At 43.0% G+C, this 25,271-nt stretch overlaps 1 protein-coding gene across 3 annotated transcripts in view; it reads right to left on the bottom strand.

The window, feature by feature from the left end:
- Nucleotides 1–4,840: 4,840 nt before the first annotated feature.
- Nucleotides 4,841–25,271, bottom strand: part of LOC102153776 — a 28,228-nt gene continuing 7,797 nt past the window's right edge. Inside the window, exons 1-4 of one of the 3 annotated variants that reach the window (XR_005386239.1) lie at nucleotides 24,341–24,783; nucleotides 9,586–9,782; nucleotides 8,234–8,312; nucleotides 4,841–5,936 (exon numbers count right to left, since the gene is read on the bottom strand). Coding sequence is in view for 1 of the 3 variants with exons in the window: in XM_038587156.1 (XP_038443084.1) it covers nucleotides 5,200–5,936; nucleotides 9,586–9,782 (934 nt within the window). In the remaining 2 variants the exon portion in view is untranslated. Of the gene's footprint in view, nucleotides 5,937–8,233; nucleotides 8,313–9,585; nucleotides 9,783–24,340; nucleotides 24,784–25,271 lie in introns of those variants that run through there. The other 2 variants (XR_005386238.1, XM_038587156.1) reach the window with 2 other exon arrangements.

Raw genomic sequence — 25,271 nt, 5'->3', positions numbered from 1 at the left:
GAAGGGTGTTCTAAAGATTCTGGGAAGCTAAAGAAGCAAAACAAATACTCTCTAGGACAACTGAGCTAAAAGGGAGGAAGATTTCTTTTTTTTTTTTTTTTTTTAATTTTTTTTAAAAGGGAGGAAGATTTCAAGAGAACAGTAAGTGTCTGAAGTCGCCATTAGGAAGATAAATAGTAATTAAGTAAAATGATTTCTCAGCAATATGAGGTTCCAAATAAGATTGGAGCATAAAAATTTATAATTCATTTGTTCAGTTATTTAATTATTTAACCAATATATCTTAAATGCCATGTGCCAGGGACTGTTATAGCTACTGGGAATATGGTGGTGAACATGAAAACAATTAAACTAGGCATTCTGGAGACGATGATAAGATGATGATAAACGTTTGGGGGGGAATGCAGCAGGCTTAGGGGTTTGAAAGGGATGGAAATAAAGGTTGCAAGTTTAGATGGGATTTTAAGGGAATGCCTCTCAAAGGGAGTGACATTTGAACAGAGCCCTGAATGTAGTGAGGGAGAAAACTGTGTAAAGTGTCCCGAAAAAGGTGTTTCCAACATAGGTAACAGCAAGTGCAAAGTCCCTAAGGGAGAAAGAAACTTGGAGTGTTTGTGGACCACCAAAATGGCCAATGTGACTGTAGCAGGTGGTGTGGGGAGGGCAAGGGGAAATGGTAGGAGGTAAAGCCATAAGGTGAGTGAGCTGAGATTACATGGGGACTTGTAAGCCATGGTAAAAAGACTACATTTTATTTTACTTGTGAGGAAGTCTGTCAGGGAATTTTGAGCAGGGGAGTGACATGACTCGATCATGTCGATGGCAAGACGGAGTATAAACCATAGGTGGGCAGCAGTGAAAGCAGAGAGACTAGATTGGAAGGCATCACACTGGTTTAGATGAGAGACACAGCAGCTTAAAGAGGGTCTGAGCTGCAAGAAGTTGTCTTAATGAGGGCCGTTATCACGAAGTACCATAGGTGGCTGGTTTCAACAATACACATTTCTGGGGAACGCCTGGGTGGCTCAGTTGGTTACATGTCCAACTCCTGGTTTTGGCTCAAGTCATGAGCTGGGGGTCGCCGGATCGAACCCTGCATCAAGCTCCATGCTCATCGGGGAGTCTGCAGGAGTTTCTCCCTCTCCTTGTCCCTCTGCCCCTCCCCCACTCTCACTCTCTCTCCCTGTCTAAAATAAATAAATATATGCTTTTATTTTTATTTTTTTAATTTTTATTTATTTATGATAGTCACACAGAGAGAGAGAGAGAGAGAGAGAGAGAGAGGCAGAGACACAGGCAGAGGGAGAAGCAGGCTCCATGCACCGGGAGCCTGACGTGGGATTCAATCCTGGGTCTCCAGGATCACGCCCTGGGCCAAAGACAGGCGCTAAACCGCTGCGCCACCCAGGGATCCCAAATATATGTTTTTAAATACACATTTATTTCTCATGGTTTTGGAGGCCAGGAAGTCTAATATGGATGGAGGGGCGGCCAGATCCAATTCTTTTTGAGGGCAATCTTCCTGGCTTATAGACAGCCTCTGCCATCTCACTGTGTGCTCACATGACCTCTTCTCTCCGTTTGCACAGGGACAGACTTGTGGTGTCTCTCCCTTTTCTTATAAAGACACTAATCCCATTATAGGGGCTCCACTCTCATGACCTCACCCAAACACAATTTCCTCCCAAGGGCCCCACTTTCTCATACTACCGCTTTGGGGGTCAGGGCTTCAATATATGAACTTTGAGGAGATGCATTCAGCCCGTAAGAGAAGTTGTCGGATTATGGACATAATTTGATGGATGAGATATGAAAAGAAAAAAAAGTTATCAAAGATAACTCCTAGGTTTGGTGCCTGAGCGATCCAGGGAATTGGATGAGTAGTGTACTGGAACATGTTTAACAAATGACACTCTGGAAAAAAAAAAAAAAAAAGCCTAGATTCGTAGCATTTGTCAGTTTCTGTGTTGTGAATACTTCCCTCGTGGCTGATGTCAAACTATCAATGTGGTCTCACTGAACAGAGTTGAAAAGATATACTAACTTTTGAACATAGTACTCTGACAATATAGTTTTAATTTAAAGACAAAAGGAACTGCAGAGGTGTCTGGCTGGCTCAGCGGGTAGAATGTGTGACTCTTGATCCCAGGGCCATGAGTTCAAGCTCCATGTTGGGTGTAGAAATTACTTAAAAATAAAGACAAAATGAACTGCAAATGAATCTTGAACCTTTATTGATGGGTTTTGTTTTGTTTTGTTTTTCTTAATGGCATAGGTCTGCAATTCTGAAATTCTTTTATGTGTGTTATGGGATTGGGCAAATGAGTAAATATATTGATGATACTGGAAGCCAGGTCTCTCACTGTTGATGAAGAGAGATATAAATATGAATTGAGTAAAGACTAGGAAAAAAATTTTGATGGTGAATCGGAATTAACTACAATTCTTTTGTAGGTCTGTCCACTGTGAAGGGAAGCAAAACGCCACTATGACAATGAGAGCACCTAGCACCAAGTCTTTGTTTCCCATTAATGACCATTGCCCACTAAAAGGAGTCAAGAATCCTTGGATAAATGGCTGCTTTCAGGGCTAGGATATAGGAACTATAAGATGTGCCTGAAACATTGTTTTGTTTGTGTGCCAGAAAATAAGAAAGTATTCAGAAAATTACAGTTCTTAACAAAAGTACACAGTAGTCATCCTGAAGAGGATTCCATTGGCCAAATCTAGGGCATTTTAGTGTCAAAATATACCAAAACCCGATAAATTATAACACACTGAATAAAACAAAAATCTATGATTCCAGGGATGCCTGGATGGCTTGATCTGTTAGGCATCTGACTCTTGATTTCAGCTTAAGTCATGTGCTCAGGGTCATGGGATCAAGCTCTACACTCAGTGGGCAGTCTGCTTGGGATTCTCCCTCTCCCTCTGCTCCTCCCTTCTCTCTCTCTCTTTCTCTCTCTCTCTCTCAAATAAATAAATCCTTAAAAAATAATAAAATAGGGATGCCTGGGTGGCTCAGTAGTTGAGCATCTGCCTTCAGCTCAGGGCGTGATCCCGGAGTCCTGGGATCCAGCCCCGCACCCGGCCCTGTGCTCAACAGGAAGTCTGCTTGAGATTCTCTCTACCTTTCCTTCTGCCCCTCCCCCTTCTTCATGTGTATGCACACTCTCTATATAATAAATAAATATTTTTAGGGATCCCTGGGTGGCCCAGCGGTTTGGCGCCTGCCTTTGGCCCAGGGCGTGATCCTGGAGACTCGGGATCGAATCCCACATCGGGCTCCCGGTGCTTGGAGCCTGCTTCTCCCTCTGCCTGTGTCTCTGCCTCTCTCTCTCTCTCTCTCTCTCTCCGTGTGACTATCATGAATAAATAAATTTAAAAAAAATTTAAAAAAAAATAAATATTTTTAAAAATCTTTAAAAAGGGAAAAGGACACAAGCCAAGGCAGGAAACTGGAAAATGTGTCAAATGGAAAAAAAGCTCTAAGAGTCCAATGGAGACTGGATGGGCAGTGAGGATGAGGCATGGGAAGGGGGATGTCCAGATGAGATTGCTGGAAAAGTAAATGAGGGCGAGATAATGGATGACCTGCTTGTGTGTGTGTGATTGTGTTTTGTTTAAGATTGTAAGTAAGCTCTACACCCAACGTGGGGCTTGAACCTACGACCCTGAGATCAAGAGTCTCATGTTCCACTGACAAAGCCAGCCAGGTGCCCCCAGACTGTATTTGAAAACATAACCATCCCCACGCCAGGAATTTTCTTTGCTACTGCCAGGGGCATGAGGGTACCAGCAATTCAGGATCACTCAATCCAGTTTTAGGGCAGGAACTTTTCTGATTCTGATCTTCTTGGATGCCTTGAGTCTGGGCTACAATTACGTGGTAGTTTGCTTCTGGCCTTTTCTGACTCCTAGAGTGGCTTACTAGGGTACTTCCCCTTGACAGCCCCTGGACTCCGACTTTTATCTTCCTTGCCCTGAGACTCTGTCAAAGCACAGCCTGTTTTCTCAGCTACCTGTCACCTTCCCAAATTCCCTCCCAGATCAGTCTCTCATGACTATTTCATTATCTACTTGATGTTTTTAAGAAGACTGAAACGATTTTGTCCAGCTGGGACATTGTTCTGAATGAATTCATTCTCCTTACTGGGTGTGGAAGGTCTGCTGAGCTGCTACTTTAAATTTATGATAAAAAATCTGAAGTGGACGCTCAGCACTGCTGAGCAATCTTGATACATTTTGCAGTTAAGTCACTCCCTCTTTTTCTGAGATAACTGATAGATGCCTTCTTCTTTCTTCTCGAGTGTTCAGCACCCCTTCCCGCCTCCTCACTCTCAGCTGGGGCTCTCAATTCAAATTGCACTGAAGTATTAGAAGCAAAGGGAATGGCTTCATCTTTCCACCACTTGTCATCATAACTGCAGCTCTACCCACGTGTTCCTCATCTACCATGGATGAGATGTCTGAACTCCTACTGGAGCCCAGTGGTCTACTTATCACTGGATCCCAGTCCCTCGTGCCTACTCAGTGATTTTCTCCTGTCATTTAGCCCCTTGTCTTGTAGCACCCCTTTCTCTTTTCCAGCCGCATCATTATGAAAATATATCCATCACACATTTACGATGTTTCATATTAAAAGGCAAAGCAAAGCAAAACAACAGCCTCTTCCTTTTTTAATTTTTATTTAAATTCAAGTTACTTAACATAGAGTTTAGTATTGGTTTCAGGGGTAGAATTTAGTGATTCATCACTTGCTTACAACACCCAGAGTCCATCACAACAAATGCCCTCCTTAACGCCCCCCTCTAGCTCATGCCCCTGCCCACCTCCCCTCCAGCGACCCTCAGTTTGTTCTTGCTAAGAGTCTGTTATAGTTTGCCTCCCTCTCTGTTTTTATCTTATTTTATTTTTCCTTCCCTTCCAACACCAGCCTTTTCTTAGCCACACATTTGCCCTCAGCTAAGCAAAACTCCCTGAAGGAGTCGTTTCTTACTTGATTCTGCTCTCTTAATCTCCCATTCCCTCACTAACAGGTCCCAATTAGGGCTTCTTCCCCAGCACTCTGCTGAAACCTCTCCTGTCAGGGTGCCTATGATCTTGTTAAATTCAAAAGTCAATTCTCATGTAGCTTTTAACATAGTTGGTCTCTCTCTTGCCTTTTAATTTTTAATTTTTATTTTTTTACGATTTTATTTATTTATTCATGAGAGACACAGAGAGAGGCAGAGACATAGGCAGAGGGAGAAGCAAATTCCCTGCAGAGGAGCCCAGTGCGGGTCTTGATCCCAGAACCCCGGAGCACGACCTGAGCCAAAGGCAGATGCTCAACCACTGAGCCATGCAGATGCCCCTGACTGTCCCTTTCTTGTCCAGCTGCCAGGGTCCAAGGAAAAAAAGAAGATAATTATCCGATCCCGGCCCAGGTCCAGGTCCTGGGTGAGAAAGTCCAAGAACCAAGTGCTGTGAACCTGCTTCTCCCCGCGGGAGTGCCCACCCCGCAGACGGAGGAGACGGCCAGTGGCGCGCAGGGCGGGGCGGAGCCTGGCGCCACCAAAGCCAACGCTGGTCGCACCGTCGGGTCCCCAAGGTCCCCAGCCCTGCCCGGGACGGCTGCAGTGGCCATGCAGAGCCGCTTCTCCAGTCCCGGGGGTGCGCGGCCAGCAGGCAGGTGCGCGGCCAGCCCGACGACTGCACGTCTGGCAGGAGGAACCGGAGTGGCCGCAGCAGCGGAGCAAAAAGCCATTGATTTGTTCCTGGATTCTGACATCTTCCGTCGCGTATTATAGCTGTGCGTTGTTTGCTCCCTGCTATTTTGCGAGTCTGGAGAGGGCCGACCCCGCATCTCGTCCATCCCTGTGTCCTCTGCATCAGGGGCCTGGCTCCTGCGCAGGGTAGGTGCCCACGAACGTCTGCGCCTTGAACTGTGACAGCTGGATAAATGTCAAAGCCGCGGTTAAAAGCTATAGATTCTCTCTGCCAGCCTCCAGTTCTAATCAGATAATGTTCCCTGGTTTTACCCAACTTTGAAAAAGTTACTTTCAAGGTCAGGAATGAGGGAACATTCCGCCCGTTCTCTTTTATGAGCAGACACAAAGATTAGGTTTGCTTTTTCCTTTTTAGTTCTCCTAACATCGGGCTGATTGATGGAAGGTAGAGAAAAGTAATAAACCTTTATTCACAGAACTACAAAACCCTCTCCGGCTGCCACCTCCTTCCCCCTCTGGAGATAGATGGGGCCATTGCTATTATGAAATATACAGCAGAGGGGTATTTTTCCAGGAATCCCTCGGCTACTCATCTACATCTTGACTACTTCTTGATAAAGATATCACCCTCCAGACAGAAGCTGTCATCAAGACAAGCAGGCCACATATACATTTAACTGTTTGGTTTCTTAAACGGAATAGCAGCTTAACAATGAAAAATTGCTCCTTTCACCTCAATGATTTTCCAGCACTGGCGGGGAAGCGTACTAGGTCACCGGGAGAAATTTCAGAAATAAATTAGTCATAATGCCCCATGCCACGGCGCCCTCCTGTTCTTGATTTCAGCGAGTGACAAGTGGCCAGGGGCCCAGCTGGCCGAGAGGGAAGCCAGAAGAAGCCATATGCACAGGTGAGCCAGGTAGCTGTCCACGCGGCGTGGTGCTGAGAGAAGGGTCCCGAAGCCCCAACACAGCCCTCCTGCCCACTGGGGGTGGACCCTGGTGCAGTTAGCTCTGGCTGCAACCCAAGCCTTCGTGGAACCGTGTGGCCTAGAACAAACGAGGATTCCTTCTTCACTCTTCTCCAGGCCACTAGGGCAGCTCTTCTTGCCCAGGCCACTTATTGGACCCCTGTGGACAGAGGGCCGGCTGATGGCTGCGCAGGGCATGCGGAGCCTAGGATGGCCTCACTCTCGTGTCTGGCAACTGGCTCAGTGTCAGCCTGGTGGGGGGGGGGGGTGATGAGGATGACTTGGCCCAGCACATGTGCCTCATCACCCCATAGGCTAGCACAGGCTCTGTCACACGGTGCTCTCGGGGTTCAATGTGCAGCCAGACAGCGAGTCCCAGAACACGGGCTTTCAGGCCTCTGCTTGGGGCAAGATCCTGGGACATAAGCCCAGATGGAAGAGATGAAGAAATAAAGGCTGCCTCTGAATGGGAGGACATACGAGGCCACGTTGGACAGGGGCACGCACATACAGACGAGAAGGATCTGTGACTCTTTTTGCAACATACACAGGCTCTAGCCTCCACAACACTTGCCTGCCTGAGTCATCTCTCTTTTGTCACTCTCCTAGCAGGTAACAGCAGAAAAACACGTGACTGAAAAAAAGAAGGTGCTACCAGATGCCTTTCCTGGAGGCCTTTCCCAGTGGCCCACATTGGGTTTGCTGCATGCCACCTTGGAAGGCAGTCAAAGCAAACACCTGGAATGAAGAGATAAAGCACATGCTAAGAGGACAAAGCCTCCATCCAGGGCTACTTGTCTGGAAAAGGAATAGGGGAGGGAGGGCAGCCTGTTTCCTGAGTGAACTGTTGGGGGGGGGGTGATGAGAAAGGAGATATGGCAGGTGCAGGTAGGAGGGGGTGGACCTAGGAGAGGTTCGTGTTGCACCTTTGCTCCTTACTCCTTCCATCTATCAGCTCAGTGGCGTCAGAGTCACTCTGAGGCCACACTTCCTGGAAAAGTGGGCAGCATGGTTTAAAAAGTACTTGATTACACACAAAAACTGCATTTAGAAAGCAGAGTTTTCAGGTTTTACATTTAACCTTTTCTTTCATGGTGGTTTCAAGGAACAGAAGAATTGCAAGAATATGAATCATACATAGAACAGATGACCCTTTATCCAGAGTCACTTACTGTTACCATCTTGCCTCATTGGCTTTATCATTTGTGCTCTCACTTTCTGTCTCTGTGTGTCTCTTCTCCATTACTCTGAAATAATTCAGTATATACGTGTATATAGAGATCTTCCTTGACTTACGATGGGCTTACCTCTCGATAAAGCCATCGTAAGCTTAAAATACCATCAGTCAAAACTGCATTTACTACACCTAACCTACCAAACATCACAGCTCAGCCTAGCCCCCCTTAAACCTGCTCGGAACACTTACTTACGTTAGTCTACAGTTGGGCAAAATCATCTCGCACAAAGCTATTTTATACTAAAATGTTGAATATCCCATGTAATATACTGAATTCTGAACTGAAAATGAAAAACAGAATGGTTGTATGTGTACCAGTCGCTGATCCTCATGATGGCGTGGCTGCTGCTGCTGCCCAGCACCACAAGAGAGTATCATCCTGCATGTTGCTAGCCTGGGGGAAAAAATCCAAATTCAAAATTCAGAGTAAAGTTTCTGCTGGATGCATATTGCTTTTTCACCGTCTTAAGTCAAAAAGCACTAAGTGGAACCATCACGAGTTGGGGACTGTCTGTATATACATGCACTGTAGGGTGTGTGTATAAGTATATATGTGTGCACATATATGAAACCATTCAAGAGTAAATGGCATACATCATGGCTCTGTACCTGAAATACTTCAGCATATATATTTTAAGTATATATTCCGAGAACGAACACTGAAGCAGGGCCCCTCCATCTGGCAGGTGGGAGCCCCAGAGCAGTGCACGGGGTGCTTGGCTGGGCAAAGCCCCTCCCACGTGCGCTCCTCCCCTCCAGCCACAGCAGCCCTCCTCCACGCCCCTCTCTAAGTGCCCGTGGCCCGAAGACAGGAGCAAGCAACAGCAAGGGACAGCGAGGAACAGGGCATGTAGCCTCAAGGGACGCGAAGAAAGAGCAAGACCTTCGTGATTGCTTCTGGGAACTCAAACAACTGGAGCAGAGGAGGGAGGAAGAACACTTAAAGGTGTTGGGTTTTTTGGTTGTTTTTTTTTTTTTTTTTTTTTGGAACAGGGATGGGGAGGAAGGAAAGCACATGCTGCAAAGGAACATGCGGGCTTTTAGAAGGCATGGACAGGCATCCCAAAGACACCTGTTCTCTACTTGTTTAATTTGCTCAGGGCTGGGGCACTTGGGCGGCTCAGCGGTTTAGCATCTCCCTTCAGCTCAGGGCCTGATCCTGGGATCCTGGGATCGAGTCTCACATCGGGCTCCCCGCAGGGAGCCTGCTTCTCCCTCTGCCTCTGTCTCTGCGTCTGTGTGTGTGTTTCTCATGAATAAATAGATAAAATCTTTAAAGAATAATAATAATGATTTGCTCAGGGCTGCCTTTCCGGGAAGTCTTGGGAGGACTTAAACACCACAGGCATCGCAGTGGTACACATTGAAACGGCATGTCTTTTCTCCTAAAAACATTCTAGCATCATTTTCCCCATTTGGAATGATCATTTCCTCCTGTTTCTCCAAGTGCGAAGCTGCACGCTCCAGCTGGGAAGGTTGTTGACTGCGGCTTGCTGGCCTCTAGTGGCTGGGAAGGAACCTCCCAGCTCCTGGCTCTGCTCGGCTTCATTGTAACTCTAGGGAGGAGGGGGAAGGCAGCTAGGTGCTAGGTGTCCTCGCTGCTAACCTCGTGAAGGGTTTCTTGGGAATATTAGATAATCTGCTTCTTTACCCAAACCCCCGTTTACCTGGATAAGAAACTTTCGTTGGCCCAGAACAAATCATGGAGTTAGGCCCAAACTCAAGCCCCTTGAGATGTGGATAACATTCTATGGATAAGGCTTTCCAGTTTCTCTGATGAAAAGTGCAAAAATAGATGGCAGGCAAGACATGTTTGGGGGATACTCTCACAAGCCTGTGAAGAGGAAGTTCAACTGGAAATAACCTATGAAAAAAAAAAAGAAATAACCTATGTTTGTAAATTCTAAAGAAACATATACATATACAATATTATTTTTGGGGAAAAAAATCAGTGATCAAGTCACCTCTATAATAGTTTCTTGGACATTTGCAACTTCTCCAAGCTTCAGTTTGCTCATCTAGGAATAACAGTACATCCCACAGGCATGTATTGCTGAGTCACTCAGTCACTCAGCAAACCTCAAACCTAGTTAAGGTTTACCTTTGGCTGTGCGGGACTGACAGTTATTAAAGATTAATAAATTCAGCTATTATCATTTTTTAAGTAGTGTTATTCTCTGGGAGATACAGTCACATGCTCAGATGTATGACAGGATGGACTAGAAAGCCATCTCAGGCCTACAGTTCCACATCACATGGCTCTATGACCCACATCATTGCTTGCAATTTTATGAGCACAGGAAAACAGCAGAAGAGACCAGAGACACTGTCACAGTACAAGCCCTGGGTCAGTCCTGTGCCACACAATGAAGGGGAACTCCATCCTTTCATCCCCATAGACAGGCACTCAGATAGCTCCCAGACACACAGGGATGCTCTCGGAATGACACAGGGGCTGCCAGTGACAGCAATCTCCCTCCCAGTGCCGTGTGCCAAGAATGCTTTCCAAGTGGACAAAAAGATTGGCATCAAGCTAAAGTCGATCAAAATAGTAAGACGTTGCAAGATGGCTGGAAAAATAAAGCAGACCTAAATAAATGACTAATCATAAACACTGGCAAGGATGATTTAGACGTCAGTCTGATTTTTGTGTGTTATAAATAATATCAATCCTTCGTATTTTGGCAGAAAATAATGCAAATAATATCACATAATTAATCATTTATATCAGACAATAATAGAGTTCATAGAATTCTGTGATTAGGGTGCATAGGAAGAAACTAGATATGTTTGTATTGTGACACAGAACCTACATATACTCAATTCTTCAATATAGAAAGGTAAAATAACAAAGTGGTGAATTAACTGTAGTAAATAATAATAATGAGCCAGAAACTGTTAAGAAAAATTTGTCATTTTAAATCAGCCATAATTGGATTGTAAGATATTTATAGTTTGGAATTACATGGCAAAAATATAATAATATCAGGGTGCCTGGGTGGCTCAGTCAGTTAAGTATCTGCCTTTGGCTCAGGTCATGATCCCAGGGTCCTGAGATGGAGCCCCGCATCGGGCTCCCTGCTCAGGAGGGGAGCCTGCTTCTCCCTTTGCCTGATGCTCCTCTTCCTTGTACTGTCTCTCTCTCAAATAGATAAATAAAATATTTAAAATATATGCATATATAATAATATCAAAATAGCCCATGTTTGTTGAGCTCTTATTGAACACTGGATGCTATGCAAAGTGATTTTCATGCATTATCTCATGTAATCCTTGAGACAGATAGTGTATTATCCCATTTTACAGATGATAGTATGGTTCTTACAGAATTTTTTTCCTTCTCTTTCATATAATTTGCCACGATATATAATGACACATTTATTTGCTTGGGTATTTGATGTCAAACATGCAATTACAATATATGTTTCTTGAGTACAGCAATTATCACTGTTTCACTAAGCTTTCCTTAGCAAAGTGCTTAGCACATAGCAATTAATATTTGCTAACTAAAGGAATGAATGTCAGAGAATTAAGAAACTTGCCCATAATCATTCAGCCTTGGGAATCCTGTTTTAGGAACTGTTAGCTTTTGGAAATACTGCATATACTATATTGGTTTTAAATATATGAAAATATGGAGCTAAGATAACCATCTTAAAGCCATAAAAAGTCAGAAGTGATATCAGCAACACGGCTGAATAAGAGGTCCCTCATTCACATCTCCACTTTAACAACTTGGAATCTATCCATGGGCAAAAGCACCCTTGTGGGAGCTGTGTGATTCAGCACTGTATGATGAGAGACTTGGGAAAAGTATCACCCATCCACGCATCAGGTAATGGTAGACAGATCTTGGTCTCAGCTGTGAACCCTGAGGTCCATAAACTGGTTCCAGCCCCTCTTGGCTATGGTCCAGAAGCCCTTGGAGAACACAGTCTTTGATAATCACCCATGGACAAGAGAGCCTTTGTGTAAGTCCAGGTTTCCAGCAGCCAAGTTTCAGCACACCATTGAAGAAAAAAATATGAGTTTGGACACATCAGAAAGGGTAAGAGGAATAGTTGGACTTTACCCGTGTCACCCCTTTCCCAGGTGGCACAGCTCAGTGCCAGGGAGACCTTCCCAGTCCATGGTTCTTCCCACAGGGAGTACGTGAATGAGTAGCCATCTTCCCCAACTGTACAGGATGCTGCCAAAGAGAACTATTTCTCTCTCACACCCCATCCAGAGTACTGAATTGTGAGCTGCATGACTTGGGGGTGGAAGAGGCTGGGAGAACAGCAGATAGGACACTCAGAGGGCATTAAAGGACGCAGATCCTAATAACTGCATCAAGGATTCCATCAAGAAGCCCGCCCACGTGCAACTCAGAACATCTCACCCATAGATCCCTGCAATGGGCCAATGAGTACACCCTGTGCTCCATGCCTCATCCACATGCATCTCCACCCTGTGACCAGCTCCCTCTGCATGCTCTTGATCAGCTAAAGCAAGCTTTGGCAGATGGCTAGCAAACATGTGCAGAAAGCCTGCCTAAATCTGTGGGCAGGGAGAGACCACAAACTGTTTGGCTCTGCCCCTGGGAAAGCAAAAGGAAGGCTGTCAGCACACAAGCCTGATACTTTGCAAGATCAACAGGAGGCATCCGAGCTTAAGAATTCTGCCAACAGAGAGCAAGAAACATGGAGCAGGTGTATCCATAGAGGGTCTGGGAAAGCCTCAGAATCCCTATCAGGGCTCACAGAAGGTATTTATCTCCTGAAGGCAGCTAGTAAAGACTAGAGGGAGTGACGACTACTTCAAATGGGAAGACAGTGAGGCAAGACTTCAAAGAACATGAAAAAAGCATGGAAACATGACACCACTAAAGGATTACAATAATCTTCCAATAACCAATCCCAAAGACTTGGAGATCTGTGCTTTACCTGATAAAGAATCAAAAACAATTAATAAGATGGCATTGGTAAATCTGTACTTATCAATAATTGCTCTAATGGTAAATGAATCAAATTACCTATCAAGAGGTATAGAGTGGCTGGGGGATACAGAAAAAAAAATACACATACTACATACAAGAGACTCACTTCAGCTTTAAGGATACACATGGTTTCAAAGTGAAGGGATGGAAAAAGATATTTTATGCAAGTAGAAACCAAAAGAGAATAGGGTTAGCTATACTTATATCAAACAAAATAGACTTTAAGCCAAAAAATGGTAACAAGAGATGAAGAAAGTCATATTATAATGATAAAAGAGTCAATTCATCAAGAGGCTATAATAATCATAAGTATATATGAACCCAACATCAGACCCCTAAATATATTAAGCAAATACAGACAGATCTACATGGAGAAATAGACAATACAATAATAATAGGAGACTTAAATATCCCACTTTCAACAATGAATAGATCATCCAGACAGAAAATCAATAAACACTGCAATTGAACTATACTTTAGACCAAATTGACCTAACACACATATACAGAATATTCCATCCAACAGCAGCAGAATATACGTTCTTCTCAAGTGCACATGGAAATCCTCCAAGATACATCATAGATTAGACCATAGAATAAGTCTTAGCAAATTTAAGAATATTAAAACCATACCAAGTATCTTTTCTGAACCCAATGATATGAAACTAGAAATCAATAAGAAGAGGAAAACTGAAAAAATTCACAGATATGTGGATATTAAACAACACAGTCCTGAATAAACAATGAGTCAAAAAAGGGAAATCAAAAATATCTTGAAACAAATGAAAATGGAAAGACAATGTACCAGTACTTATAGAATACAGCTAACGCAGTTCTAGGAGGGAATTTTATGGGGGCATCTGGCTGGCTCAGTTAGTGAAGCTTGCAACTCTGGATCACAGGGTTCTAAGTTCAAGACCCATTTTGAGCATAGAGATTACTTAAAAATACAATTTGTTTTAAAAAATAAGAGGAAATTTTATAGTGAAAAGTGCCCACTTTAAGGGACAACAAAGATCTCAAATAAGCAACCTAACTTTACACCTCAAAAAATATAAAGAGCAAACTAAACCCAAAGTCAGCAGAAGGAAAGAAATAAGAAAGATCAGAACAGAAATAAATGAAATGGACACCAGAAAGACAATAGAAAAGATCAACTAGACTATGAAAAAAAGAGAGAAAATATAAATAACATCAAGAGTGAGAAAAAGATTACAACTAATACCACAGAAATACATAAGACTGAGAAGAGACTCTTATAAATAATTATATGCCACCCAAGTAAATAACCAAGAAGAAATGGATAAATTATTAGAGACATACAACTTACCAAGACTGAATCATGAAGAAATAGAAAACCTAAACAGAGCAATAATGAGTAAAGAAATTGAATCAATAACCAAAAATCTCCCAATAAAGAGAAGCCCAGGATCAATTGGTTTTACTGGGGAATTATACCAAACATTTAAAGAAGAGTGAATGCCAATCCTTCTCAAACCCTTCCAAAAAACTGAAGAGGAATTTATATCCCCAAACTCATTTTCCAAGACCAGCATTACCCTGATGCCAAAGCCAGATAAGGACTCTACAAGACAAAACTATAGACCAATATCTGATAAATATAGATGCAAAAAAATGCAAAACATTAGGAAACTAAATTCAACAGCACATTAAAAAGGTCATTTACCATGACCAAGTAGAATTCATCCCTGGGATGCAAGGACGGTTCAATGTACGCAAACCAATCCACGTGATACACCACATTAATAAAGTGAAAGTTAAAAATCAACTATACTGCAATTAAAATAAAAACGTAGGGACACCTGGGCGGCTCAGCGGTTTAGCGCCTGCCTTCGGCCCAGGGTGTGATCCTGGAGTTCCCGGATCGAGTCCCACATCAGGCTCCCTGCATGGAGCCTGCTTCTCCCTCTGCCTATGTCTCTGCCTCTCTGTGTGTCTGTAATGAATAAATAAATAAAATCTTTTTTAAAAATAAATAAATAAAATAAAATAAAAACTTAATAAATAGGGTGCCTGGGTGGCTTAGTTGGTTAAATGTCTGCCTTCGTCTCAGGTCATGATCCCAAGATCCTCGGATCAAGTTCCATATCAGGCTCCCTGCTCCATGGGGAGCTTGCTTCTCCCTCTGTCTCTGCCTCCTTCTCTCTTTCTCTCTGTGTCTTATGAATAAATAAACAAAATCTTAAAAAATGAAAAAAGAAACTTAAAGAAGAAAAAGAAAAGAAAAAATCACACTATCATATCAATATATGGAAAAAAAAGCATTTAACAAAACACAAATCCTTTTATGATAAAAAATACTTAACAAATTAGGTACAGAAAGAAGTAGCTCAACATAGTAAAGGTGGCCCACAGCTAATATCATACTTAATGGTGAAAGATTGAAAACTCTTTTTCTAAAATCAGGAACAAAATAAGGATGCTCACTCTTAGCTCTCTTCAACACAGTACTGGATGCCCTAGCCAGAGCAGTAATGTAAGAAGAAATGAAAGGTATCCAAAAATAAAAATAAATAAATAAAAGGTATCCAAATCAGAAAGAAAGAAGTAAAAATATCTATGTTTGCAAACGATATGATCTTATATATAGAAAATGCTTAAGAATCCACCCAAAAAAGCCCTGTTAGACCTAATGAACTAATTCAGTAAAGTTGCAGGATATAAAATCAACATACAGAAATCAGTTACACTTCAATACATGAATAGCATAATATCTGAAAAAGAAATAACACAGTCACATTCATGGTAGCATCAAAAACAATAAAAATATTTCAGAATAAATTTAGCCAAGGAGGTGAAAGATTTGTACTGTGAAAACTAAGATTTTGCTGAAAGAAATTGAAGAAGAAACAAATAAAAGGAAAGATAGTCTGTGTTCATGGACTGGAAAAATTAATATTGTTAAAATGTCCATATTACCCAAAAACATCTATAGCTTCAATGCTGTATCTGTCAAAATTACGCTAGCATTTTTCACAGAAATAGAAAAAGCAATTCTAAAAATCATATGGAACTCCAAAAGATCCTGACTAGCCAAAGCATCTCAAGAAAGGAAAATAGAGCTAAAGGCATCACACTTCCTGACTTAAAACTACACTATAAAATTATAATTATCAAAACAATATGGTACTGGCATAGAAATAGACACATAAACCAATGAAACAGAATCAAGAGCCCAGAAATCAACCCAAGCATATATAGTCAATTAATATTTGAAAAGGGACCCAAGAACACGCAATGGAGAAAGGATAGTCTCTTCAATTAAGTGATGTTGGGAAAAGTGGTTAATCACGCACAAAAAGAATGAAATTGGACCCTTATTCTACACCATCCACAAAAGTTAATTCAAAATGGATTAAGGACTTAAACTTAAGACTTGAAACCATAAGACTCCTAAGAGAAAAAAATAGGAGAAAATGTCGTTGACATTGGTCTTAGCAACAGTATCTGGATATGACACCGAAAGCACAATCAACCAAAGCAAAAATAAATAAGTGGGACTATAATTAACAAAATGAGAAGGCAACCTACAGAATGGGAGAAAATATTTACAAACCACATAGCTGATAAAGGGTTAATATCCAAAATATATAAGGAATTCATACGACTCAAAAGCAAAAAAGCAAACAATCCGATTTAAAACTCAGCAGAGAAAAAAAATAAAAATAAAAAATAAAATAAAATAAATAAAACTCAGCAGAGGAACTGAATAGACATCTTTCCAAAAGAGAGATAGAAATGGCCAACAGGTACATGAAAAGATGCTCAACATCAGTCATCATCAGGGAGACGCAAATCAAAACCACCATGAGATTATCACCTCATGCCTGTTAGAATGGCAATTTTCAAAAAGACAAGAGATAACAAGTGTTGGCAAGGAAGTGGAGAAAAGGGAACTCTTGAGTGCCACTGATAGAAATGGAAATTGATGCAGCCACTATGGAAAACAGTATGGAGATTCTTCAAAAAATTAAAAATAGAATAACCATATGATCTAGCAATCGCTCTTTTGAGTATATATCCAAAGGAAATAAAAGCAGGGTCTCAAAGAGAGGTCTGCACTCCCGTGTTCACTGCAGCATTATTTACAATAGCTAAGATACATAAACAACCTAATTGTCCTTTTACAGATGAATGGACAAAGAAGATCTTGTACATGGATTATTTTTCAGCCGTGAGAAGGAAGCAAATACCATTTGCAACAGCATGGATGGATCTTCAGGGCATTATGCTAAGTGAAATAAGTCAGACCAAGAATATACTGTACGCTATCACTTATATGTGAAATCTGAAAAGGTCATCCTCATAAAAGTAGAGATTGGAGGGATGCCTGGGTGGCGTCTGCCTTCGGCTCAGGGTGTGATCCCAGGATCCCAGGATCGAGTTCCACATCAGGCTCCCTGCATGGAGCCTGCTTCTCCCTCTTCCTGTGTCTCTGCCTCTGTGTGTGTGTGTCTCTCATTAATAAATAAATAAAATCTTTAAAAAAAAAAAAGCAGAGAGTGGGATGGTGGTTTGCCAGGGGCTGGTTTGGGGCGGGGGGGTGGGGAGGGTGGAGATGTCAGTCAAGAGCACAAACTTTCAATTATAGGATGAATAAGTTCTGAGGATCTAATGTACAGCATGATGACTACAGTTAGTACTGTATTATATATTTAAAAGTTGCTGAGAATAAATCTTAAATGTTCTCACTACTAAAAGGAAATGATAATTATGTGGGGTGAACTAACCCTGCTGTGGTAATCATTTCATAATATATAAATCTATCAAATCATCATGTTGTATGCCTTAAAATTACACAATGCTATATGTCAATTATATCTCAATAAAGCCAGAATAAAAACTAGAAGGGGTCAAACAGAAGGAAAAGCTCAAATGATTATAGAGTTGCTAGCTCCAAAGTCCTTGAATTGCTGGATGAATGCAAGCAACCACCTACGTTCAGACTTTCTGTTTTGAAGAAAAAAAAAATAACTGAACTCTGTTTTTATTTAAACCGTTGTGAGGCAGGTTTTATGCTACTTGCAGCTTCAAGTACTCCTGATGGACTCCCCTGTGCCCACGAGAGCCACAGTTCTCGTTCAGCTGCTCACACAGAAGGTTTTGAACAACCATACCATAGAGGTCCTAGGTGGCCAGGAAAATATTCTGTTTCACATGGCAGTTGAAGAACTTGAGGGCTCTTTGCTTTTTGTGCTTCTAAGATTGGGAGGCAGAGAGGGAGGAAGGCAGGGATAGGGGTATTTTAGAGCAAAGTTTAGGACTGGGCTCTAAAGACTGTGAGACTCAGGACTCCCGGGTCTAGTCTAAAACCTCTTAGTGCGACACCAGATTGACCAAGTGTTTACCCAACACAGAAGCCCTGAGCAGTATGGAGAAAAAGCAATCTGAGAGAAGTGAACGTAAGGGGACGCAGAATATACCTGGAGATGAAGAATTTCCTTTCAAGTTGAGTGGCTGGACTGCCGTGGGGGCCAGCTGGAGTGGAGATGGTGGGGACCGATGTCCTGACACAAGTCAGCAGTCGGGAAGGGGAGCAAGCGGTTAGCCAGGCAAGCAGGTTTCCCACCTCACCCGAGACCCACGGAGCCTTCCTAATCATTTGCCCCATGGGAGGCACAGCTCCATGCATGTGCACATGGCATGGAGGACTCACCGCACCTAGGGCTGTTGCAGATCCTCAGGGAGATCTGAGGCCCAAAAACTTGTGGACACTCCCTCCTGACCCAATCAAACTGATGAACATCAGAATGCAGGTGGACAGTCCTTTCACCCACGAGGTGACGCTGCACAGACGTTTTCTAACATATGGAACCAACAGCAGCCACAAAGGATTGCAACTCTTTAGTGCACATGAAGTTTTGGATTCCTACCTATACTTGTGTCACTTGAACTTTGGATCTGTGTCTGCAGAATGCTAAGCATGTTACCAGACACTGGTTGTGATTGCTCCCACCAGAACTGGGGGTGTTCCGGGCCCCTTCTCTGTTTCTGTGGTTAAATAGAATGCTGATTCCATTGCACCAGCAGAGCCCACACAGACTCAGAGAGCCACAGGTTGAAGCAAGACCATAAAGGTAAATCTCCTGTTTTCCAGGTGAATAAACTGAGGCCCAGAATTGTTACGAAGCTAATTTGAGTGGAGACCAATCATATGCCTCTACAATGCCATGCTTGTATCCTAGCGCACCCCTCCTGGCAGGAAAGGGTCCCCATGCAGTGTTTTCTAAAAGACCCTTATACAGGAGACATGAACAGACATTTCTCCAAAAGAAGGACAAACATCATATGGTCTCATTCATTTGGGGAATATAAAAAATAGTGAAAGGGAATAAAAGGGAAAGGAGATAAAATGAGTGGGAAATATCAGAAAGGGAGACAGAACATGAGAGACTCCTAACTCTGGGAAACAAACTAGGGGTGGTAGAAAGGTAGGTGGGTGGGGGGTGGGGGTGACTGGGTGACGGGCACTGAGGGGGGCACTTGATGGGATGAGCACTGAGTGTTATTCTATATGTTGGCAGATTGAACACCAATAGAAAATAAATTTATAAAAAAAATAAAAAATAAAAAGACATTTCTCCAAAAAAGACAACCAGATGGTCAACAGACACATGAAAAGATGCTCAATATCTCTGATCATCAGGGAAATGCAAATCAGAACCACCATGAGATATGACCTCACACCTGTCAGAATGGCTAAAATCAACAACACAAGCAACAAGTATTGGCGAGGATGTAGAGAAAGGGGAACCCTCTTACACTGTTGGTGGGAATGCAAACTGATGCAGCCACTGTGGAGAACAGTATGGAGGTTCCTCATAAAGTTAAAAATAGAACTACCCTGTGATCCGGTAATCACACTACTGGGTATTTACCCAAAGAATACAAAAACACTGATTCGAAGGGATATATGCACCCCTATGTTTATTGCACCATTATTTACAATGACCAAATTATGGAAGCAGCCTAAGTGTCCATCAATAGAGGAATGGATAAAGATGATGTGAGATATGTGTATGTGTGTAATGGAATATCATTCAGACATCAAAAAGAATGAAATTTTGCCATTTGCAAGGACATGGATGGAGCTAGAGTGTATTATGCTAAGTGAAACCAGTCAGAGAAAGACAAATACCATATGATCTCACTCATATGTGGAATTTAAGAAACAAACAGATGATCAAAGGGAAAAAAAAGAGACAAACCAAAAAAATAGACGCTTAATTCTAGAGAACAAACAGATGGTTACCAGAGGGGAGGTGAATGGGGCAAATGGGTGAAATAGATGATGGGGATTAAAGAGTATACTTACCACAGTGAGCACCAAGTAATAAATATATGAAGTGTTGAATCATTATATTGTACACCTGAAACTAATATAACACCCTAGGTTGGGATCCCTGGGCGGCGCAGCGGTTTGGCGCCTGACTTTGGCCCAGGGCACGATCCTGGAGACCCGGGATCGAATCCCACATCGGGCTCCTGGTGCATGGAGCCTGCTTCTCCCTCTGCCTGTGTCTCTGCCTCTCATGAATAAATAAAATTAAAAAAAAAAAAACACCCTAGGTTAACTACACTGGAATTAAAATAAAATTTTAAAAATAGGGGCACCTGGGTGGCTCAGTAGGTTAAGCATCTGCCTTCAGCTCAGGTCATGGTCCAAGAGTCCTGGGATCAAGCCCCGCATTGGCTTCCCACTCACCAGGGAGTCTACTTCTCCCTCTTCCTCTACCCCATCCTGTGCTCATTCTCTCTCTCTCTCTCTCTCTCTCTCTCATAAGCAAAATCTTTTTTTAAAAAAAATAAGGGGGCACCTGGGTGGCTCAGTGGTTGAGCATCTGCCTTTGGCTCAGGTCGTGATCCCAGGGTCCTGGGATCGGTCCCCACAGGGAGCCTACTTCTCCCTCTGCCTATGTCTCTGCCTCTCTTTCTGTGTCTCTCATAAATAAATAAAATATTTTTTAAGAATTAAATAACTGCAATGCCTGGGTGGCTCAGGGGTTGAGCACCTGCCTTTGGCTCAGGGCGTGATCCCAGGGTCCTGGGATCGAGTCCCACATCAGGCTCCCTACGTGGTGCCTGCTTCTCCCTCTGTGTCTCTACCCCTCTCTCTCTCTGTCTCTCATGAATAAATAAAAATCTTTTTGAAAAATTAAAAATTAAAAAAATAAGTCACTAAATAAATTAACTAAAGGCTCCTTATAGGGCTGCACCAGCCGATGGTTGTAGGAAGCTTTAGTGCCATATGGGATTGTCGGTACTCCACGGCAGTGCAAGGAACCCCCTTGGGAGACAGCAATGACCGAAAAATAGTCAGCTGAAAGAAGGTGGGTTGACAATGCAGTCATTTGGAAAACCATTTAATTTCAGTTGCTGCCAACTTCAGATAAGAAGCATATACACAATCACCTAAGCCAGGAGCACCACTTAATATTTTTTCTAAGTATTTAAATATTACCACTTATTGGTGATTACCTCTGCATATTTGTAGGAAAACAAATAAAATGAAATGTATTACTGGGATATTAAGGCACATTTTGTTGCAAGGAATTTAAATAAATTTTATATTTCAGTCTGCCAATTATGTTATTTCTTTCCAGTTTCTGAATATAATTAATTAAAACAGTAATGGGTCTGTAATCAAAGTTTATATTAATATTTGGATTGTTAAAGTACGGAGAGAAAATCATTTCCCACACAGCACATCTTTTACTTAGCTAATTAAATAATTTCCCATTTTAGACTAGGAGAAAAAAAGAGAGGTAGAAAATAACTTTGAGGTTTGTAACGTGAGCAACTCGGAGGATGAATTCACATAGTTAGCAATACACTAATAGCTGTGGGGGATTGTTTGCAAAAAGAACTGTAATAATTTCCTCTCTCTCTCCATGCGCCCTTGACCCTGATTCTTGGCTCACCCATATGACTTGCTTTGGCTAATGGAACAATAGCGAATGTGACGTCAGTGAAGACTTGAAAAGTACTTGGGCGTTGCTCTCAGGAGCTCTGTAATCACAACCATGTGAATGAGCCCAGGCTAGCCGGCTGAATAATGAGGGACACAGGTCAAGTCATCCCCGGCCTCACGTGACATAGAGGCAATAACTAGAAATGTGAACAAAACCATCCGAGATGAGCCAGCCTCACAGCCTGGGTTACCTAGACTGGAAGAATACACAGCCAAATAATAATAATTAATTACAAATATTTTGTTGTTTTTTAAATGTCTCTTAAGCTTTTAAAATTCTTTTAAATGAAAAAAAAAATTCTTTTAAATGTTATAAAAGGTATCATCTTTAAGCACTGCATCTATAGAGAGAGAAAAAAAGAAAAGATTAAACAATGTAGAGCTATGTTTCTTTGTTTCATTCACAGTAAAATTCATATTGGATGAATATGGATCATATTACTACCTTCCTTAAATCCTCCAATGACTTTACATTTTACCACAAATAAATACAAACTCCTTACTGTAAAATCAGCCTCTGTCTTCCTCTCAGACCATGTCTAACTTCCTCACAAGAATGTCAGACTCATGAATTTTGTTTTAGATTATATTTTTCCTTGTTGCCAATAGTCAATTCAGTAAGCAGGTATTATTAAATAAATGATTGAACAGTCAGAGTAAATAAATGGCTCTATGGGTACTTGTGCTTTTATATCATATTTTTTATTTAATATACCAAAAGTGCATGAAATACATATGTCTTTAAAACGTAGTAAATGTAAGTACTACTGTCTTTGAAACTCTGTGGTGACAGTCACTGGTAGGCTGGTCAGTGGATGACTCCATGGAATTGGGGAATCTCAACAGGAATTTCGAAATCATGGAGTTATAAAATAATAGTGATATTTTCCTAGATCTCCCATGTATTTATATATTACAAACAATAAATGTGGGCTAGAATCTTCACATACAGCAATAAGAAGCACAGGATTTTATTTATTTATTCATGAGAGACACAGAGAGAGGCAGAGACACAGGCAGAGGGAGAAGCAGGCTCCATGTAGGGAGCCTGAAGTGAGACTCAATCCCGGCTCTCCAGGATCATACCCCAGGCTGCAGGCGGCGCTAAACCGCTGCACCACGGGGGCTGCCCAGAAGCACAGGATTTAGACTTGGACTGGAGATTTCCATTTGACCGTCCAGTCTACACTCTACCAATCCATACTCCATTCTGTACCCCCAAAACTGAACTATCGCATCTTGTGGCTTAAGGTTGGGTGTGGTCAGTGGAAGCATTAACAGTTGATTGGAAGGTGAGAGGAGAGTAAGGACAAGGTATTTACTCCTCCTCCTCTGCTGGACTATGAGTTGCCATATCCTGCTATCAAAGGCCATAAATTCTGTCTAGTGGTCCTTTCCATACAGCTACTCTCACCTGGTTCTGGTCTTTCTTCCCTCTGTTTGCTCCCCCATGCTGGTGCTAGTCCTGGAGTATCACACCATCCCTTCTTTAAACCCCGCCCCTACCTTTGTAAGTGGCCAGTTTCTTAACTCACCTCAATTACCCACTTTAAATGTTCTATATGGGGACACCTGGGCGGCTCAGGGGTTGAGCACCTGCCTTTGGCTCAGGTCGTGATCCCAGGGTCCTGGGATCGAGTCCCACATCAGGCTCCCCCACAGGGAGCCTGCTTCTCCCTCTATGTCTCTGTCTCTGTCTCTCTCTGTCTCTCATGAATAAGTAAATAAAATCTTTTTTAAAAATAAATAAATGTGCCATATGGTTTATGCTGGGACCCTGAATGGTACACACATCGATCCCAGAATTGGCCCTAAGACACAGAACACTAAAATGCCATTCTGGGATCCGACGGATCACAAATCAGAGGAGTGCATAAAGCACTTCCTTGGGACGCTGGTAATCCCTGTGGATTCAGTGACATCACAATAATTCAGATGATCCCACAGCGCAGGTGAAGGGCAAGGTTCTGTGAGAGCAAATGGTTGTGGGGTTTGATCACTTGGCAATGAGAGTGATTATAAAGATTGCGGGGTGGGGTGGGGGGCAGCCCGGGGGGGGCTCAGTGGTTTAGCACCACCTTCAGCCCAGGGCGTGATCCTGGGGACTCGGGATCGAGTCCCGCGTCGGGCTCCCTGCATGGAGCCTGCTTCTCCCTCTGCCTGTGTCTCTGCCTCTCTCTCTCTCTCTGTCTCTCATGAATAAATAAATAAAATCTTTAAAAAATAATAAAATAAAATGAAAAATAATAAAGATTGCGGGATCAGCTGATATTTCTAATGACCCCACAGCTCCAGTGCCCAGAGGCCGGACATAAGCAGAACCACGGAGGCTCTGGTTTCTCCCGCACCCTCCAGATCCAGAGGCCCTGCGGCGGGAAGGAGGCGCTGCGGCTTCCCTAGCGGCCGCTCGGGAAGGCCAGGTGGCAGAGCCAAGGGTTGCAGAGGGTCTAACCTCCATCTGGTGAACTCTGACCAATGAAAGATGTGAGCCAGGAGGAAATCCGCAGACACGTTCCTCTTCCTTTGTCCTTCCCGCGGCTGTTCCCAGGAGCGGCGGCTGGCGAAGCCTGTCGAGAGAAACTAAACCGCAGGACCAGGACCGAACAATCAGGGCAGCTCCCCTTGAAGGCCCCGCCAGCGTGGAGATTCGCCCGTGCATCTGCTGTCCCTGCCTCTCCGCAGGTGCTTTCCCTTCCCTCTCCTTGTTTCTACCCTGGGATTGTACGTCTCAATTAGGGGGACGCACCCAGGACTGAGGGACAATCAGTGTTAAAATCTGAACAATTGGGGGATCCCTGGGTGGTGCAGCGGTTTGGCGCCTGCCTTTGGCCCAGGGCGCGATCCTGGAGACCCGGGATCGAATCCCACGTTGGGCTCCCGGTGCATGGAGCCTGCTTCTCCCTCTGCCTGGGTCTCTGCCTGTCTCTCTCTCTCTCTCTCTGTGACTATCATAAATAAATAAAAATTAAAAAAAATAAAAAATAAAATAAAATCTGAACAATTGGGACGCCTGGGGGGGCTCAGTGGTTGAGCGTCTGCCCTCGGCTCAGGGCGTGATCCCGGGATTCCGGGATCGAGTCCCGCTGCAGGCTCCCGTTAAGGCACCTGCTTCTCCCTCTGCCTCTGTCTCTGCCTCTCTATGTCTCTCATGAATAAATAAATAAATCTTTAAAAATTAATTAATTGATTGATTGATTAATAAAACCTTAACAATCACAGGCAAACCCAACTCTCGAGAAAATATGAGGATTTAAGCACTGAATCGGGTTCTGTTTTCTAAATCTGAAGTCAAACAATGGGGAGCAGCGGAAATGGACCCCCGGAACGGATCATAAGGCTAGATGGAAAGATGCCTGGGGATCCCTGAGTGGCCCAGTGGTTTA

This window comes from Canis lupus, chromosome X, assembly GCF_011100685.1.
Source record: "Canis lupus familiaris isolate Mischka breed German Shepherd chromosome X, alternate assembly UU_Cfam_GSD_1.0, whole genome shotgun sequence".
Classification (NCBI taxonomy): Eukaryota; Metazoa; Chordata; class Mammalia; order Carnivora; family Canidae; genus Canis; species Canis lupus.
Note: the sequence above shows the minus strand (reverse complement) of the source record. Positions and strands in the feature narration are given on the sequence as shown.